The sequence below is a fragment of the Leguminivora glycinivorella genome, chromosome 13 (genome assembly GCF_023078275.1).
Source record: "Leguminivora glycinivorella isolate SPB_JAAS2020 chromosome 13, LegGlyc_1.1, whole genome shotgun sequence".
Taxonomy (NCBI): domain Eukaryota; kingdom Metazoa; phylum Arthropoda; class Insecta; order Lepidoptera; family Tortricidae; genus Leguminivora; species Leguminivora glycinivorella.
The window spans coordinates 13,803,296-13,823,032 of record NC_062983.1 but is presented as its reverse complement, the minus strand read 5'-3'; the positions used below and the strand labels follow the sequence as shown (position 1 = coordinate 13,823,032).

At 36.7% G+C, this 19,737-nt stretch overlaps 1 protein-coding gene across 4 annotated transcripts in view; it reads right to left on the bottom strand.

Moving 5' to 3' along the window:
* Positions 1-17,349, bottom strand: part of LOC125232493 (venom carboxylesterase-6-like) — a 42,621-nt gene extending 25,272 nt beyond the window's left edge. Inside the window, exons 1-2 of one of the 4 annotated variants that reach the window (XM_048138179.1) lie at positions 17,216-17,349; positions 7,216-7,451 (exon numbers count right to left, since the gene is read on the bottom strand). In XM_048138179.1, coding sequence (XP_047994136.1) covers positions 7,216-7,344 — 129 coding nt within the window. In that variant the 5' untranslated portion in view covers positions 7,345-7,451; positions 17,216-17,349. Of the gene's footprint in view, positions 1-7,215; positions 7,702-7,781; positions 8,301-17,215 lie in introns of those variants that run through there. The other 3 variants (XM_048138178.1, XM_048138182.1, XM_048138181.1) reach the window with 3 other exon arrangements.
* Between the last annotated feature and the right edge of the window lie 2,388 nt (positions 17,350-19,737).

Below are 19,737 nucleotides of genomic sequence, written 5' to 3'. Positions count from 1 at the left end.
TTTCTATGGGAGAGTATAAATCAATTGAGGACCCATAAATCCTCCTTGCGTTATCTCGGCATTCGCCACGGCTCAAGGGAGCCTGGGGTCAGATTTGACAACTAAACCAGAGATTTGACCTAGGCACTAGTTTTACTAAAGCAACTGCCATCTGACCTTCCAACCCGAAGGGTAACTATAGGTCTTATTGGGATTATTCTGGTAAAAGCGACTGGCAAATATCAAATGACATTTCGCACGTAAGTTCCGAAAAACTCATTGTTACGAGCCGGGGTTCGAACTTGCGACCTTCGAGCTTCGGATTGAAAGTCGTGCACTCTTACCGCTAGGCCACCAGCCTTTCTCTAAGACCCGAAGAATCAAAATAGTTGAAGTAGCCAAACGTAGTAAAGTTATGTCACCCGTTTGACAGTGGACGCATAAACTCAGCTGTTGGGGCCGACGACTTCTCGAGAGTGAACGCACGTTGTGTCGTAGACCTAGTTTCTTCGCTATCCTTCAAAATAAAATATTCAACAGACTTAAATTTAGACACGTCCGTTATGTAACGTGACTATTACCTGATACCGACATTACGTTACACACGTAAAACACTAGTTTACACTTATTTCGTTTGCAGTTAATTATTTCACTGTAAATCTTATTTTGGACCCTAAATTATTTTGGACAATAATTTGGAATAATTGGAGTCAAAATTACTGTATTTATCACCACTAAATCAATTTTAATGGCGTTTCTCCCACAAGCTATGGTATAACGTGACATATGCTGATGAGATAATTACATACATTCAGCGCCGTTTACATTCATATTATTATTCACTTATGTAAAATTTTCACACTTTACAAAATCAGTGTGAAATTGCAAAAGTTTTGGTGGCTTGGTTTGTGAAAAATATTACGAGTATATTATACTTAGATAAATACAGTCAGCATTAAAGTTATCTATACAGAGTGGGGCCTGTAACAAAGGCGAAGAATTGAACTGTAGGCTATTCTCCTTATACTGATCAACATTTGTTCAGTGACTTTTAAAAATTATGAAGTCTTTAAATTTTTAATTTTTCATACAAAATAAATATTAGCTTCAATGTACGCCATTATTGTTGTCATTGACGTTGTCTGTCACACTTTAGACTTAACAGAATTCGCAATACATTACCTCTTAGAAAAAACTTTCAAGGGTGATAAAAATCAAAATACAAGTTATTTTTAAAAGTCGTCGAACAAATGTTGATCAGTATAAGGAGAATAGCCTAGAGTTCAATTCTTCGCCTTTGTTACAGGCCCCACTCTGTATAAAGGTTATTCATGATGTAACTTTTGATGCGTTGTTTCATCCGTTACTTTTGATGATGACAGGATAGGTACATAAGTAGTTGCATACTGCGGGCAAGGCTCGCTTTAGGTGTGGTGTATCTGGTTTGGTATCCGTTTCCTTCCCAAGCATTTATTAAAGGCTCAAGTCCGCGTCGAAAGGGTTTGGTCAGATAAATCCAATCTCAGCCAAGTTGTGGCCCACCGCATGACCGCAACGCTCCAGATATTCGCTTAATAAAGGGTTTGTGAGAATAAAAATATTAGAACTATGATAGCAATGTGATGGCTGGCTGGTTGCGTTTGTAGCCAAAACACTATCGTTTTCCTCGAGGAAAAACTCTTACCATGTTAGCAAAACGAATCTCAACTTCCATACTAAGAACTTTCTTCGAACTTATACGTTGTCAGTCTTCAGACATCGAAAATATCTTATGGTAGGTACCTATTACCTGTAGAGTCCTCTGCTGGTCCGTCGGAGCTTTATTTTAATAAAAATTACTATCGATTCCATTAAATTCTAAACTAACCATACTCTTTCATAATATACGTACCTACTTGGATACACATTGAAGCGCCTACTGCACTTTCTCAATACACCATTGTACAGATTTGATAATCGAATATAATATATTAGTTCTTTCGCTTGTATTGTAACATCAGAGCCGTTCCAAAAATTACATAATGTTTCAAAACTCCATCCATTGAATTGCTAAATGTCAAGGTGGGTTCCCCTATTAATATTTTGCGCATTTGTACCAGTCAGTTCAATTTTATTAATCAATCTACTAACAAGATGCAAATATTAAGTAAGGTACCTGTCATTGTCATATCTTTTACGTGCATAGGTACAAAGAAGACGTACATTAATATACCTAAGTATTATTCGTTTTATCTCGGTTTTATTTAGGCATGGTACTTAATTATTTATTGTGTAATGTGTAGTAGTGTAGTTCATCTGTTTATTTAAAAATTTCGACCTCCTTACTGAATGTTAATCAAAAATAAAGTTTACTTAGTCCGTGATGAGTTTTCAAAGGGCTTTCAATATCTAGAGGGAATAAGACAATAAGTCAGTGCCCATATTACGATTAAGCACTTAGTTAATCCCGAATTCACCTGAAAACCGAATAATTACGACCCTTTTGAAATGTCACGGGCTGTTGAAGTATGCCGATAGTGCCAATTCGACAGCTACTCGAAATAATTCGAGTGCTTGTTGTTTTGACAGTTACGTTTCTAGTGTACATTGACCTTTTGTTTTCACTATCTCGTAAAGCAAGTGCCCGCCGCAACAGGGTCACACTTTGTCGAGTTACACATTGACATTACTTAACATGCACAGGGTTGTCCCAATTCGCGTGTGCCAAGGTTCTCGAGAACCGAATTTCTTTACCCATCCTGCTTTATTGTTCCACGTACGCTGCGCGATGGTTTAAGTAGGTACTAACTTAATATACGTTAAAAAGCTTCACTGTCGAGATCTATAGTATTAAGTCTATTAATAATATATAATCAATTGCCCACTTATCTAACCATTGAACCGGGCTGATTTTCCACCCACATAAACCCACAAAAAGCTGGGCTTGGGGGACCCACATGTATTAGAAAGAGGTCCTGAACTCCTGATAAATTTAGAGGGGTCCTGTAAAATACGCACCTGCCGTGAAATAAATTAAGGCTCATCATCCTCAAATAGATCAGACTTGAATAATTAAGTTTCTATTGATAAAACAACTATATAAAATATACTGTGATTAGCAAAGCTTTCTTGTCATTTGTACCATCATCTGTCCCTTTAATTGGATTACTCTTATAAAAGAACTGGTTTGTTTCAAACAAATCAGACCGACAATCATGCAATAATAACAGAGTAGGCACAGCGAGATCGGAATTGCGAGAGTCAGCTGTTATTATTGATATTTCAAATGTCCATCGAAGGAGAGCACCAAATCGATTAGACACGTAGGATGTGGGCCAATGGGAATTGCGAAAAATACTGCGACTAAAATGAAGTACTTAGCCTAGATGTGGAATATGGGAATTTATGGTGAAACATGTGCACTAAGCGAGTGAGCGGTACCCACGGTTGGCAGATCGATATCGGTAGGAAGAATAAATGCAATGTCCTTGGGTGTTCGCACAAAAGTGGGAAAACTGACAAGGGACGGAGAATTAACCGTACAATTAGGTAGGTACCGAAGAACTGAGAAGACATATGACGCGCGCTTATTTGCTTCTAATTAGTTGTTTTGAATTAAGGTATTAATTGGCTGGATGAAGCAACAAAACCGATAGTAAAAGTACAAAATATTAATCAAATACCAACTCAACAAAGAAATAAGGTTCCCATGCTTTCAATTAATCACAGAAATTACCAACAACGTTGTATTATGTATATTAGCTATATATTATGTAGTCCACAAGGGCTACAACAACACTGTTGCAAACTAAAAAGTACAAATTTTATGAATCTGAATGGATGCAGCGGTAAATTTAATTTTTAAGCAATCCTTTGCATAATCCTTTCAATAACATCAACCTACCGCAATTTTTAATTTCGAGCTCATCACAACCTTGAGTGTGCTCAAATACGCTTTTGACAATGGTTAAATCTATTAAGTAGTCTAAGGAGTTGCATCAACCGACCGCCGAGCCGTAATGAAGTAAGTATACACGCCGCAAGGTTGTCAGTAGATCACAGTTTCCGTCACAGTTTAAACACCGGATCTGGGATTTTACTGCTAAATTAACGCAGGTATTTGACTACGATAACAAGTCTCTGCAAAAAATGTTTTTGAGGCCGTAGGTAATTGAAATAAAGTTATAAATTGATGCCTTTATTTCATACTTGAGGTTGACTGAAATGCATTGGCTAGAATACGTAAGCCGACTTTCTATCTGAATACTGAATAGAGAACAATAAGCAGACATTGATTAAAGAAAATTATGAAAAATCCTCTGTAACTTGTTTTTTAGTGAAAACCCAAAATGTCAAAAGTCAAAAATCTAATGATAGAACAAAAGACATCAACGAGCCTCCTATGTTAATAGAGCACCTACGTCAATAGATACGTAGTGATTATGGTATATGACCAGTGTGTTCATAAATGTGTAAATGATTTCAGGAATATAAGGGAAGTTCCTATTTATCCAAAATATATCCTAATGCACTTCTGCCTAGCGCCATTTTCATCTCAGCAGCACAGCCATCTGTATCACATGTTTACCAAATTGCATTGAACTTCGGAAAATAAGTACGTGACATACTTAACTATGATTTTTATATAGGTAGACAAACGAAATGATTCCTTTTAACCTCACAATAGAATCTACCTCATATATCATACCTGCTGCAATGAATGTGTAATTGTGTACTGAAGATGCAATACGAAGAAGATTAGACAACATTTACACAGTGTACACGCCACACAATGTAACATGAGGAAACAGCGTAGGTATTTCCGATCACATTTCAGGACTGAAATGTCATTTAAAATTTTTGTATTTGGCCTCATTTCAAAGCTATTACCGATTAAATAAACACATTAATTGTACCTTTTTGATGAAATTTACATATTAGTTTATATGTTTACATATTAGTTTATATGTTTTCCCCTCACTAGCTCGGAAACACGTGTTTTGTCCTTTAATACCAGCGGGTAAAAACGCATTTTATCCACTAGTGGGTAAAGTAATTCGACCTTGAATAAAGTCAAATTAACTGCTTTAAAATTGATAAAAGTAGGCTAATCTAGTAATAAAGATGATTTACCACCTGTGGAACTACTGGAAGCAGTGACAAACGCATTTTTTGCGTTGTAGTTTCCTCGCTATAGTGAGGGGAAAAGTTTTGTGTTACACTCGGGTGCAAATGTATTTTACTTCTCGTGTGTTAAAAAACTCGCTAGTTCAGGATTCTATTCTCGAACCACTCGCTTCGCTCGTGGTTCAACTATAGAATCCTTTCACTAGCTCGTTTTTCAATTCCACACTCGGCGTTCAAATACAACTTTGCCCCCTTGTATAACAAATAACTATTAACTTCAATTGGCCTCAGGAAGGCGTGGTGAAAATCTTTTGCTTTCTTTCTGGAAACTGTATCTACATCCTCCTTGCGTTATCTCATGGGATCCTGGGGTGGGGTCCGCTTTGACAACTAATCCCAAGATTTTGCGTAGGCGCTAGTTTCTACGAAAGCTGCCATCTGACCTTCCAACCTGAAAGGTACTAACTATTTACTAACTAAGCCTATATTGGGATAGTTCGGCTTCTTCACGAAGTTTTGTTTCACCGAAAAGCGACTGGAAAACCTCCTTGTATAAACTGTGTATATCATCTACATTAAATGCTCGTTACTCCATCTGTCATTGAAAGAAATAACAAAATAATGACGGTGATGAAGAAGCGCTCGCTTTATAACAAACAGCGTTACGTAAGGAAGTGTAATATGGACGTAAATAGAATGCGGGACAGTTGCTTAATAATGGATATTGCTGTTTGGGACATATTTGTCAGGGGAATAGCGCAATAATACGCGACGTTACTTGTTCCAAAAATGCCTGATTCAGTTGCTAAGCGAAACTTTCTTTGTAACGGCTCCACGGTCTTATGTTTGTTTTGTAATTTATGGAAATTAGTCTAGATGTTAAGTCACATTTTCGTGAGTTGCAAGAGCTCTCTTTTAGAAGAAACTTGCCACTAGTTTGTAGGAACTTGTCTGTGTGTTTGTCACTAGTTCAGGAAAACTTTTCTAGGACTTTTCAAATATAGTCGTTTCACCGAACGGTCTCATAGCGAAGAGTCTCGACCAACATCTTAAGAGACTCTCGCTAGGTGGCTGGATCAAGGGCCAGATGCAGAAGGCGGTGATCTTGGACACGGCGCGGATAGTCCGACGGTTCCTCTCTCTGCAGCCCTAACCACCGGCAGCTTGGGCCCTGCCCCGCTGCTGGCGGCACCCTAGGTTAGGTTTTTTTTATAATATGTTTTTATATTGTTTTGTAAATGTTTTTACATTTTATTTTTATATACATATTGTAAAATACCTAGCCTAAGAATGAAAATAAATACTGCGAATAATATAATAAGATATTTTTTTTATTTATTTTACTTTTATACTCATATGTAAAAAACCTAGCCTAAGAGAAAAGATAAATAAATGAAATATAATAATATTCTTTATTTTCACCACACCAACTGGTAAAGGCTTACTTTGCTATTCGAAAACAGATAGCAAAATTGCATTTTATCCACAAGAGTGCAAAGTATTAAATTTATACAAATTTTAATTTCATACAAATTTTAACTTTGTGTCTTAAGCTGGCTGGTAGAATTTACCAATTAATATAATAAATAATAAATCTATTCAATTTATAATATTGAATAGATTTATGGATTCGATTTCGTTTGATGTTTTATAGTCAGTATTTTGTTCGTGTTGGTGTGGCGAAAAATTTTGTGTTTCACTCGATTGCAAAGTTTGTTTAACCTTCGTGCCTTGAAACCCTCGCAACGCTCAAGACTAAACTTTTTGAACCACTCGCTACCCTCGCGGTTCATTATTGGAATCTTTCACTTGCTCGGGTATCAATATTGACACGTGCGGTTAAACAACAACTTTGCCCCCTTGTAAAACAAATAACTAATATTACTCGTCCCAAGACTTACGTTTCATTCGTCCAGTGTACTTACCTATTGTTATTTATTTACCTTCGTACTGTTGAGGTTATCTGTGTTCTGAAATATCTATGTATTCCTTGAGTTGAGTCTTCTTTCTTCAACTGAATATTACCACTGTTGAGGCATATGGTCCTAGGTCGCTAAACGTTGCGGTCAGCAAAATGTCACATGCACCAAATACATCATTCTTATGCTTTATTCTATAATAGGCATTTACCTTCATACTGTTGAGGCTGGTCGCAGCATTAGCCACCACGTCTCCAAGCGTCGCGGGCGGCAGCGCCGCCACAGCGCCGCCCAGCGCCAGTGCGCACGCGCACAGCACCGCGCGCGACAACACGCGCATCTTGCTTAACCCTCACCAACTCCTCGAATCTTTTTACCCCAGTGCCCTAAACTGTACACTTTGCTTTCTTTTAGCTGCTTTCTGGCTTCGTTCTGTTTTTGAACCGACTTCAAAAAAGGGGGTTATTAATCACAAATAATTTATGCCAAAATTCGTTAGACGTTCGAGTTGTTGCAAAATTGAGAAAACATTTTATTTTGCGGTTTATAGGTTTTAAGTTACTAAGTCTTTTGAAATAGTTAACTGCCTTAATGGGTACAGTTAACTGTGATCAATATTAATTTGCTGCACACCTGTCTGTTTCTTCCGATTAATTGCTAATAATTGGGTAGCGCTTACCCACAGTAATAAACATACCTACTTATCATTTTTTTTATATTAAAGGAAAAAATGGAAAAATTTACGCTTCCGGCGGGACTTGAACCCGCACCATTTACCTACTTAACCTTCCTGTGGTCCCATGTCAAAAAAATATTACCTAGAGTTTGGGATGTAAATAGTGGCCACTGTGCTAAAGTTTCAATTTGTCTGAAAAGGGCGACGTCATCAGGCTTCATGTGGTTAAGTGTGTTATAATTATAATAGCTACCTATGGATAAAAAATAAAGCAATTACGACAAATTTGTCTTTTCACGGATGACAGCGGTTGTCCCCGGCTGATCGAATATAGCGCTGTTTCCCAAGCAGCGCCGAGCTGTTTATTCAGACGCGAGTTCGGCCGGTTTTTGCGCGCCTGCGCACTAGGCCGTGTTCAACGCTCTCGATATTGTTAAAACTGCACTTTCACCTTCGTTAGGAAAGGGGTCCGCACTGACCCTATAAGCTTTGTATAGACTTACTGACTACACTCACTAACAATGAAAAACATGCAGTTTTTTTCTTTAAATTTTGAATGGCTGAAACTGAATCAATACGTAAATATAGTAAATGGTGTTTGATAAGTAGAAGAATACAAAATACGCAATGTCTGCAAACGTAAACGCAGTTAAAATAATTTTTAAGAAAAAAAAGATGGTGGCTTAAATGTACCGTCGCCTTTCGGGTTCTGGTGAAAGCTACTTGCGAATGTTGGATTATGTAGAAATGTGTAAGTATTTTTTATGTAAAACTGCTTTTAATGCTTTAATTATTAGATGGAAACACAAATGAATATACGTATAACGTTAAGGTTTGAGGAGTTTCCTCAATTCCTCATGAATCCGATTATATTATAAGAAATCGAAGCTTGACAAACTTTGACTTCAAAACATATGCTTAACAAACATAACTAAATAAATGTCACTGTTCTGAACTTAAATGCATGCTTTTCTTACAAAAATACCAAAGTCACTATGAGTGTGCCGTTCAGGTTTGAGGAGTTTGGTTCTGGCCATCATCAGCAGTTCCACTGCACCAAATGTCACTGTTCTGGACGAAAGTGCATGCTGTTCTTATAAAAATACCAAAGTCACTATAAGTATGCCGTTCAGATTTGAGGAGTTCGGTTCTGACCATCATCAGAAATTCCACTGCACCAAATGTCACTGTTCTGGATGAAAGTGCATGCTGTTCTTATAAAAATGGCAAAGTCACTATAAGCGTGCCGTTCAGATTTGAGGAGTTTGGTTCTGGCCATCATCAGCAGTTCCACTGCACCAAATGTCACTGTTCTGAACGAAAGTGCATGATGTTCTTATAAAAATACCAAAGTCACTATAAGCGTGCCGTTCAGATTTGAGGAGTTCGGTTCTGACCATCATCAGAAATTCCACTGCACCAAATGTCACTGTTCTGGACGAAAGTGCATGCTGTTCTTATAAAAATGGCAAAGTCACTATAAGCGTGCCGTTCAGATTTGAGGAGTTTGGTTCTGGCCATCATCAGCAGTTCCACTGCACCAAATGTCACTGTTCTGGACGAAAGTGCATGCTGTTCTTATAAAAATACCAAAGTCACTATAAGCGTGCCGTTCAGATTTGAGGAGTTCGGTTCTGACCATCATCAGAAATTCCACTGCACCAAATGTCACTGTTCTGTACGAAAGTGCATGCTGTTCGTATAAAAATACCCAAGTCACTATAAGCGTGCCGTTCAGATTTGAAGAGTTCCGTTCTGGCCATCATCAGCAGTTCCACTGCACCAAATGTCACTGTTCCGTACCTAAATGCATGCTGTTCCTTTATTAACACAAAAATCACCATATGTATGCCTTTCAGATTTGAGGAGTTCCTTCGATTTCTCCAGGATCCCATCATCAGAACTGGGTTCTGAGAAAAATGGGACCAATCTGTATGTATATACATTCAATCAAAAAAAAATTTTTCAAAATCGGTCCAGGAACGACGGAGATATCGAGGAACAAACATAAAAAATAAAAAAATAAAAAAACATACAGACGACTTGATAACCGTCCTTCTTGAGATATGAGGCGACGGTTAAATAAAAAAAACCTACAAGGATTGTAAAATTACACACTTACACTGGTCAAAAAGAGAAATAAAAAAACAAAGTGTGATGTAAAGCTGAATTTTTGGTATGTTATTTGGGGTCCTTGGAGGAATGTAGGACTATATTTTGCAAGCAAAAAAATGGTGTGCTAACTTCGTAATTTAAAAAAAAAAGTAAAAAATCAGACTTTTTTTGGTATTTGCCGTTTTATTAAAAAACTATGCATTTTTGGTCAAAAGTTGCTTTGTAATGTTGAAAGCGCATTAAATTCCAAACAGTTTGACATCTTTTTTATCAATGTCCGTCAAATATTTTTTGAGATATGAAGCGTCAAAAAAAGAACATTTTTCCCCTTTCTATGAAAATATTCCTTTTGCTAATATTTTGAGACAGATATCAGCAAAACAACTCAGGCTATTACATAAAATGTAGAAAATTTCACTAGCTTTCATTTAAGACCAAAAGTGTGCCAGTTATTTAAAAACCGGCCAAGAGCGTGTCGGGCCACGCTCAGTGTAGGGTTCCGTAGTTTTCCGTATTTTTCTCAAAAACTACTGAACCTATCATGTTCAAAACAATTTTCCTAGAAAGTCTTTATAAAGTTATTTTTTTCATATTTTTTAAACATATGGTTCAAAAGTTAGAGGGGGGGGGGGGACGCACTTTTTTTCCTTTAGGAGCGATTATTTCCGAAAATATGAATATTATCAAAAAACCCTTATTCATTTTTAAATACCTATCCAACAATATATCACACGTTGGGGTTGAAATGAAAATAAATATCAGCCCCCACTTTACATGTAGGGGGGGTACCCTAATAAAACATTTTTTTCCATTTTTTATTTTTGCACTTTGTTGGCGTTATTGATATACATATTGGTACCAAATTTCAGCTTTCTAGTGCTAACGGTTACTGAGCTGAGATTATCCGCGGACGGACGGACGGACGGACGGACGGACGGACGGACAGACAGACAGACAGACATGGCGAAACTATAAGGGTTCCTAGTTGACTACGGAACCCTAAAAAATAGGATTATATCGTAAGTCTAGTATAACTGGATCAGAAATAATCGGTGGATGGTAATGGCATAGTTTACATATATTTACAGGAGGTGTAGCGGAGAATAAATTATTATTATTTGGGGGCTGTTCAAGTATTACTCAGACACATATTTGCGTATATCAAATCAACATTTATTTAGTAAGTTAAATTTACGGTCAAAAAGACCTCAGGATCGCCGCTTGGCGGAAAAAAATATTTACGAGTAGAAAACCCTCATTAATTGAATCAGATTGTTCCGAAATTGTTCTTGTACGGACTGGTTTTTAAAGCATATCACTGAGGGTCAATAACATCGAATTCGATGCAATCTCACGAGCGTTGTCGTGGACGTGCCCGAATCATAGTATTCTCCGTTTAACGAAATATCAGTACATAGTATGTGTTGTATTGCACGCGCAGGTCTCTCACCGCCGCGCAGGTGTAGTCGGACCATAACTCGACAGTATACAATACACGCTTGTACAAAAACTGAGGAACAGCTGTCTTTTTACGCTGTCACTAGTTCACTACATTTGGCGAATCTTCTAGCCAACATGTTTGCCCTTACTGCGGTGGCTCGCCTCTGCCTTTCTATGTCTTCCTGGTCTTTTAAACTGGACAAGATGTGACCAAGATATTTGACTTCGTGGACTCTCCGCAATTTAACTCCATCAAGCAAAAGAGGTGGTACATGTGTGGGCATATTGTGCTGCCTCCATGAGCATAAATTCAGACTTGTCCGGATTGTATGGCGTATCTCTCGCATTCTGCAAGTATCTTACGCATAGCTCCCACAGATGGTGCTAGTAGGACCATATCGTCTGCATATGCGATGTGATTTATCATTTGCCCATTGATGGAGCAGCCAACCTCGGTACTGGTCAAAGCCTGCGACAGCCCATCCATGTACACGCTGAAGAGAGCCGGAGACATACTGCCTCCTTGTCTCACGCCACAGTTTAGCCCGCTGGCTGTGGACAGAGTTGACTTCCATCTTACTACGTTCTTCTGCTGGGAATACCACTTCTCCAGTATCTTAATAATTGGCGTGGGCGCTTTCCGTTCCCCTAGTTTATTCCACAGCAATTGGTGGTCAAATACAACTCAAGTGGAATTTCTATCACTACAGTTGTGCCATCAAGATGCAGAACCAGGACCCTCAAAAAGGAAAATGTAAAAGGAAAATGTAGTGTGAGTGTGGCCTGTCACACTACAATGTAACTAATTCTGTTTTATTTTTCTAGTTTACTAAACTTCAAAATTTTACTGTATTTTATTTCTTCATTAGTAATAGTCAAATCGATGCAAAGTTAGCTTAGACAATTTTTAGATATCAAAGAAATTAAGATCGAATAGATAGCACTTTCAACCTAAAACTTTTAGCGTAAACTATTTTACCTTAACCAATCTACCAGACTCTTGGCTTCTCTATTTATAGATTTTTTTTTGTTTACCAAAGTAACCATTCGTCTTACTGACCTTTATTTGCACTAAAACTAAAGCAAAATAAATTTTATACAATGTTATATTGCAATATATATCATATCATGAAGTATTTTGCAGATATTTGTCCAAAAATATTGGCAAAACGCTACATTTTATACTTATAAATGCGTCAAAAATTAACCTTTTTTGACGCTTCATATCTCGAAAACTATTTGACGGACATTGATAAAAAAGGTGTCAAACTGTTTAAAATTTAATGCGCTTTCAACATTACAAAGCAACTTTTGACCAAAAACGCATAGTTTTTTAATAAAAAAATAAAAACCAAAAAAAGTCCGATTTTTTTACTTTTTTTTTTAAATTACGAAGTTAGCACACTTTTTTTTTGCTTGCAAAATATAGTCTTACATTCCCCCAAGGACTCCAAATAACATACCAAAAATCCAGCTTTACATCACACTTTGTTTTTTTAGCCGATTTTCATGTAAGATTTGACCGGTGTAACTTGTAAATTTTTACTTGTAATTCTTGTGAATTCTAAAATCAAATTAATGATGTTCTTTCCCCGCCATGTCACTTTTTTTTTGTTTTTAAATGGTTGTGGACTAGTTAAATACATGGCTGAATAGTATAACGTCTGTGCCTAACATATAAAAAAAATACGAATTCCCTTTTCCCACGTGTATCGTACGAAATTTTCCGGCATATGGCCATTTAAATTTTTGACATAGTCACGTATGAGCTAATTGATATCATCATCATCCTCCTTGCGTTAACCCGCCATTTGCCATGGCTCATGGAGGCTGGGGTCCGCTTTGACAACGAATCCCAAGATTTGGCGTAGGCACTAGTTTTTACTAAAGCGACTGCCATCTGACCTTCCAACCTGAAGGGTAAACTAGACCTTATTGGAATTAGTGAGCTTCTTAATATAATTCGACAAATGCTATTCGTTAGAAGCGGAATTTTAAAATGATATTTTTACGTCACTCAAGGGAAAGGCTACTTTTTTCTCTGTGAGGAAGGAGCAAAGTCGCACTTTTCCTTCAAGGACTTCATGTTGTCAGTATATATAACAAAATTTCCACCTTTTGTTAACACTTGAATCCCTCGATATGCTCAGGATTCAATTTACGCTCTCTAAGGGAGCAAAATTACATATTTACATGTAATTTTGCTCCCTTCTAACATAATCTACTATATTTTTTATTGTATGAACATGACTATTATAAATCTGGTTCCGTGGCCACTCGAATCATTTAGCCACATTTTGAAATAAAATCTAATTAAAAACACCTACCAACCGACACTTGTGAGCTTGTGGTGAACTTGTAATACGGAATAGAGGGTCTCCGGACACTCTAAGGTTTTTGCGTCATTTTTTACAAGTTGTAACTTACAAGTAATATTTTGATAAACAAAATCACGAATACACGTGTAAAAATATACTTGTAAAATTAAAAACGTCACTTGTAACTTGTAGTCTACAAGTGAAGTTTTGATAAACACTTTCTTGTAATACTTAATGAATAATTTTACAGGCACAATGCTTGTAATACAAGGCTTGTAAGTTTTGATAAACAGGGCAGTCTTCCCATTGTTACTATGTAAATACATAGTAAGATAAAGTATACACACAATAGAATCATTTTACCTATATTATATTTATGATTTTTATGAATGATATATACCTTCCTTACTTGCGACTAATGCGACTCTAGAATTATTAGGTACTATATCTATTTCTATCTATGTCTATAATTGCCGTGTTACTTAATCAATACGTTGTAATTAGGTAACGAATTAACCGCATAATGTTAGATGATTTTATTTGTCTATTTCGTGACCAAAGGAAAATCGCGTGTCATTTGATCGATTAAATTCCACGCGATTTCCGAAGCTGGGTCACACACAACACACAACAAAAATGGATGTGTTATACCGTGTTCGTTTCGCGCCATAATGATACATATGTATACAGATGTGGAGCGAAAATATTTGTATTGTTATACGGAAACGTAAACGTATGAACGTGTCATGCTATTTCAGTCAGTCTCAGTACAAGATGCACTGACACCATTGACTGAACTAGCATGACAAATACGAACGTTTCCGGAAAAATACGAAGGAAACCATTTTCGCACTACATCTGTACTGGTAATTAATTTATCATAAGGTACAGCGGGGCAAATCTCGACTGGGGGTCAATTGTAACTAATCCATATTTTCCATTATTACACTATGATGTTGAGTTCTACATGTATCTACTGAACACGCCTACCATATTTAACCGGTGGACACTCTATTTAATAATGCAAACATTGTAAAACATGGAAAAAATCGACAAGTTATATTTGTCCCCCAGTCGTCATTTGCCCCGCTGTACCTTACTTAGTTTTAGGCTTTTCAGAAAATATATACTTATTGTAAACCTGATTTTTGCAAAACCCTGGAATTTTAGGGCTCAGAATAGATAGTTTTTCTGTTCGACCATTAAAAAAAGACGTTCCAAAATGACACTTACTGTACGTACTTATGTGGTACGTTTCGTAAACTAAGTATGTGGTATGTGTCTAGGTATTTTTTCCTAAGTCACCCTATGACCACGAATCCATCACGAACACTGTAAAGGATTCGAAACGTCGGGATGTGTTGATAATCTAAACGCGATTAATGTATTTCCAATTTTTTATTTATTAAAAGATCCTTTACGAGCTAAGCTATTGGGTAAAACAGATTTACGTAACGGGAAACCGCCTGACCTGACGGTCGGTAGTCGGCGCGGAAGAAGGAACTCTACTAGATACAAATCTCTATGTTGTTAGCTGTATAGTAACATACCTAACTATATTTTATATATAACTTGCTTGCTTGAACAATATTAATATAATCTCCTATCATCATGCGCTATCGGTCATGGGGGTCATGACCCCCCTGGAGCTTAAGTTGGCCATACAAATAGACCACGTGACCCCCCCCCCTGGGGCCCCGGGCCTTTACCACGTGACCCCCCCCCCTGGGCACGAAGCTGGATCCGCGCTTGCCTATCATGCAAAGTTGTTGTAAATCCGGGGATCAAGTTACACTGGGTACGATTCTATAGAAGAATACAAATTTCGAAAGACCATACGGTTCGATAAATAGGATTATGATTTAGATGACTTCGAATTGATATAGATACATTCATTTTGAAGTTAGATAATTCAAATACTTTGTCATGTAACTATATGTATAACAAACTCATAATATCTTATACTATTAAACGAGCAATTCTTGTATATTTATTTATTTATTTATTTATTTATTTATATATACCGACGATCTCGGAAACCGCTCTAACGATTTCGCTGAAATTTGTTTTGTGGGGGTTTTCGGGGGTGAAAAATCGATCTAGCGTAGCCTTAGATCCCAGAAAACGCGAATTTTCGAGTTTTCATGAGTTTTTCTTTCGCATTTGTAAACGTAAAATATGGTCCTTAATTTCGCCGCGCGCGCATCGATTCCGCGTAGCTCAGTCGCACGAGGTCGGTCTAATGTACGCAGATAGATCGTACGTGTCAGGGTTTCGAATCCCGGCCAGAAATTAAGTTTTTGTTTTTTGTCTTTTTTTTTGTTTTTGTATTTATAAGAGTTTTTTTTTATCTAAAGACGTGATATATTAAAATAGAACCGAGCGAAGCTCGGTCGCCCAGATATTTAGGTACATCTAATTTAAGATAAACTAAATTAACAAGGCATTAAAAAAAACTTAACTATGAACTTATAAATAAAACTATAATTACATTATTATTCCATTTATGGATCCTTTCTTTCTTAAAATCCTCGGGTAAAAGCACAAAACACATTATTATTTCCGTGGCGGGTAAAGGAAAGTTTATGTTTAATTCAATTTTACTAAGTGCGCCAATATCTCAATTTGGTCAAAGAAACTCTTAACCTCTGTTAACTTCAACAAGGCCTATACTAAGGGTCCCATAACGGCTATGACTCACCAGTAGGTGTTCGCAGTAGCGAATGTAAATCCGTATGCAAATAAGCATACCGATTACATAAAAAACGATGCACATTTAGCATATACTGCAATATTTGTTTTGGAAAGATCTGGAATATTTCGATAAGATGACGACTTTTGCTTAGCTGATGGTATAATGACCTAGTAACCCTACCTACAAATTTAGCGGCCCTGAGTATAATCTAGAATAATAATAAGTATACATCTATTTATGTCTAGCACAATTTACTCCAACCGACGCAACTTTATATACCTATATCGCGTATTTTCATAGCCGCGTTAGATGCGCGCGTTTTTTGACATAGTGTAAGTGTAGGTTGGATAATTTTATAGTGTATGTACTGGATAGTTTCGATGAGGTCTACCGGCATTACCAACATACTCACCTACTTAATATATCCATGTATACCTGCAACTGCATCTTAGCACGTACTTATCATTCAGTTAAATTTTAGAACAAACTTTCGGCACATAAGTATAACTAAGTGACTTGAGGCGGACTAAGCTAACTCTGCTCGGTAATTGCATTGACAAATCTTCTTGTGTTAAAATCTATGCAAAATAAGCTTACCTAAGGAACAGATGTGTTAAAGACGCAATTATACGCGATCATCTTGCGAAGGTTTGTCTGGAAGATGTAGAGCTTTATGTACCTAATTACCTAGAGCTTGAGTAAAAATATTTGCAATTATTTCAATAAGTTTAATTACCCGCTCACTGTCTAACGAGTTTATGTTTGTTTGTGTAGAAACCGAAGCCGATTTATTATCTATTGCATTTTTACATACAGAATTAATACATTCAGTGCAACAAAAAAAAAAACATGAACAGCATCGGCATTATGCACCTTATTAGTAAAAGAATTCGCCGACTACATTACATAATTTCACCTATTAACCGCCTGTTAAAAATGAAATGGTTCTCAGTTTCACAACACTCACTAAAAAGTTTATGGACCTACAGTGAATTGAAAAGGTGTTCACAGGTTATAGGAGGCTCGCCCGGGCGGGTGTCGCAGACGCAGACGGGTGGAATGCGCGCGCGCGGGTTCGTTCAGTTCGCGCCACTAGCGCATGCGCACCGGCGCGACGTCTCCGCGCGGTTACCCAACTCACCACCACCACCGGACTGTTATTCAATACAAACTTTACTCATGTCTTTGTATGAATCACTAACATTGTGCACTATCGGCTCAAAAGCTATTAGCTGTGGAGTGTAGACTTTCGCAATATGCTTTTGAAAACGCAAAAGTGAAAAACACTGTACTTTTGTTCAATTCATTATCACAGCCAACTTGCGATGGTCTTAAGCGCCATACATATAGGTATCTACGTTGGCACTTAAATCCTTTTTATGGCAATTTCCTATTTTCAAAATTTGTTAAATTTAAATACCGAATCGATAAACTTCTTCTGATCTATCTGTTACGGCTCGTCGATAATTCCGCCAACGTCAAGCTTTAGGAAGGCACACGTTTTATGAAGACAATTGGCCGATGAGCTCTTGAGCTCTACATTTTTCAAATTTGCCGACTTTTTACTACAAATATTTGGTTGACCGTCTATAAATGAAATCAACTTTATCTACTTATTTCAAAGAAAACCTTTCTCAAAGTGAACGCCTGCTAGTATGGCACTGGCAAAGTCTACAGCCAAGCTCACATTAAATACAGATATCAAAGGTAACTTTGCTCAAGTTAAAACAGCCCGTACATATGTAACAAACAAACAAACCGTATATACGTAATGAATTAATGATGTAATGATTATGATTATGGAAACTTCTATAAAAAGAAGAATAAGTAGCCTAGCACTTAAATTACTTATTAACCAAGTGGACGCCTGGCTTCAGATAATCGTCTCCATTACGGATTAGACAAAATTCTTTCGCATATCTTGACTAGGTAGCAAAACAACTTCGAAAATTATTTAGAATGTTGATTTGATTGTATTTCTGGCGCACATCGCATCCGTGGACATAAGAGCCTTATTTTTTCATTTACTTAGGCCGGTAACAGACAGTCTTAATTTTCATAATCTTAAAAAATCATAATCTTATAAAATATGATTGACTGCCTTGCCACATACATTCTTAAAATTCAAATTATTCGCAATCTGTCTGATCAATCTGAAAAAAAAAAACATAATCTTAAAAAATAAGACTGTGTGTGGACAGTTGCGAAACTCGCTCTAGCGGGACTGTAGTCCAATTAGGAGTGCCACAAGGCTCAATTTTAGGTCCATTCCTGTTTTTGGTTTATATAAATGATTTGCCATGTATAGTGAAAAACTTTTGTGAAATAGTACTTTTTGCTGATGATACATCACTGCTTTTTAATGTTGACCGAAAATCTACGGATTACAATGTAATTAATAGCACGTTAGCTGATGTACTGCAGTGGTTTACTGTCAACAATTTACTTCTTAATTCTAAGAAAACCAAATGTATTCGATTTTCTCTGCCGAATGTTAAACCAATCGATACAAAAATACTTTTGAATGATGAATGCTTAGAGATGGTAGATACAACACTGTTTCTTGGTTTAACATTGGACAAAAATCTACAATGGAGTCCTCATATAAAGAAACTAGCAAGCAAATTAAGTTCAGCCGCATACGCCGTTAGGAGAATCAGGCAACTGACTAATGTTGAGACAGCTCGCCTAGTGTATCATAGTTATTTTCACAGTGTAATGTCATACGGTATTCTGGTTTGGGGCAAAGCAGCTGACATACAGACTATCTTTGTATTACAAAAGAGAGCCATTCGTTCTATTTACAACTTAGGAACACGTGAATCAGTAAGAGAACTCTTCAAAGAAATTAATATCTTAACTGTAGCTTCCCAATACATTTATGATAGTATAATTTATGTTGTTAAGAATTTAGACTGTTTCACTAAGAATTCTGATATCCATAATTATAACACTAGAAACAAAAATAAGCTTGCCATAAAGAAGTTTCGTGTCCGTAAAGTACAGAAGTCATTTGTTGGGCAATGCATTCATTTTTATAATAAGTTACCTGACACTGCTTTGAGATTACCCCTCCCAGCTCTTAAGAACTACTTAAAAAAATCATTGATGTTAAAGGCTTATTACAGAGTCGAGGACTATTTGACAGACAAACATGCATGGCCCGAACCAGAAACTACAAAAAACGAATAGCAATTAAAATAATTGTATTATGTATAGAGGACACAGTTCAGATAAGAAAGCACATCAAATATTGTATATTTTATGTTGTGTAGGTAAATTACATATTTAATGATATTGAGATTCATATTATCTTTTTCTTCTATGACAATTTGATATGTTTTCTCTGAAGAAGAACGACGTATTATTAAGCAATAATATAATTTATTGAAATTGATTTCCATAGAGTACCTAGTCTGTTCATATTCTTTGATGAATACTTTTGCATGTTAAATTGTATGTTGTTATTTAATGCATGTTAATTATAAG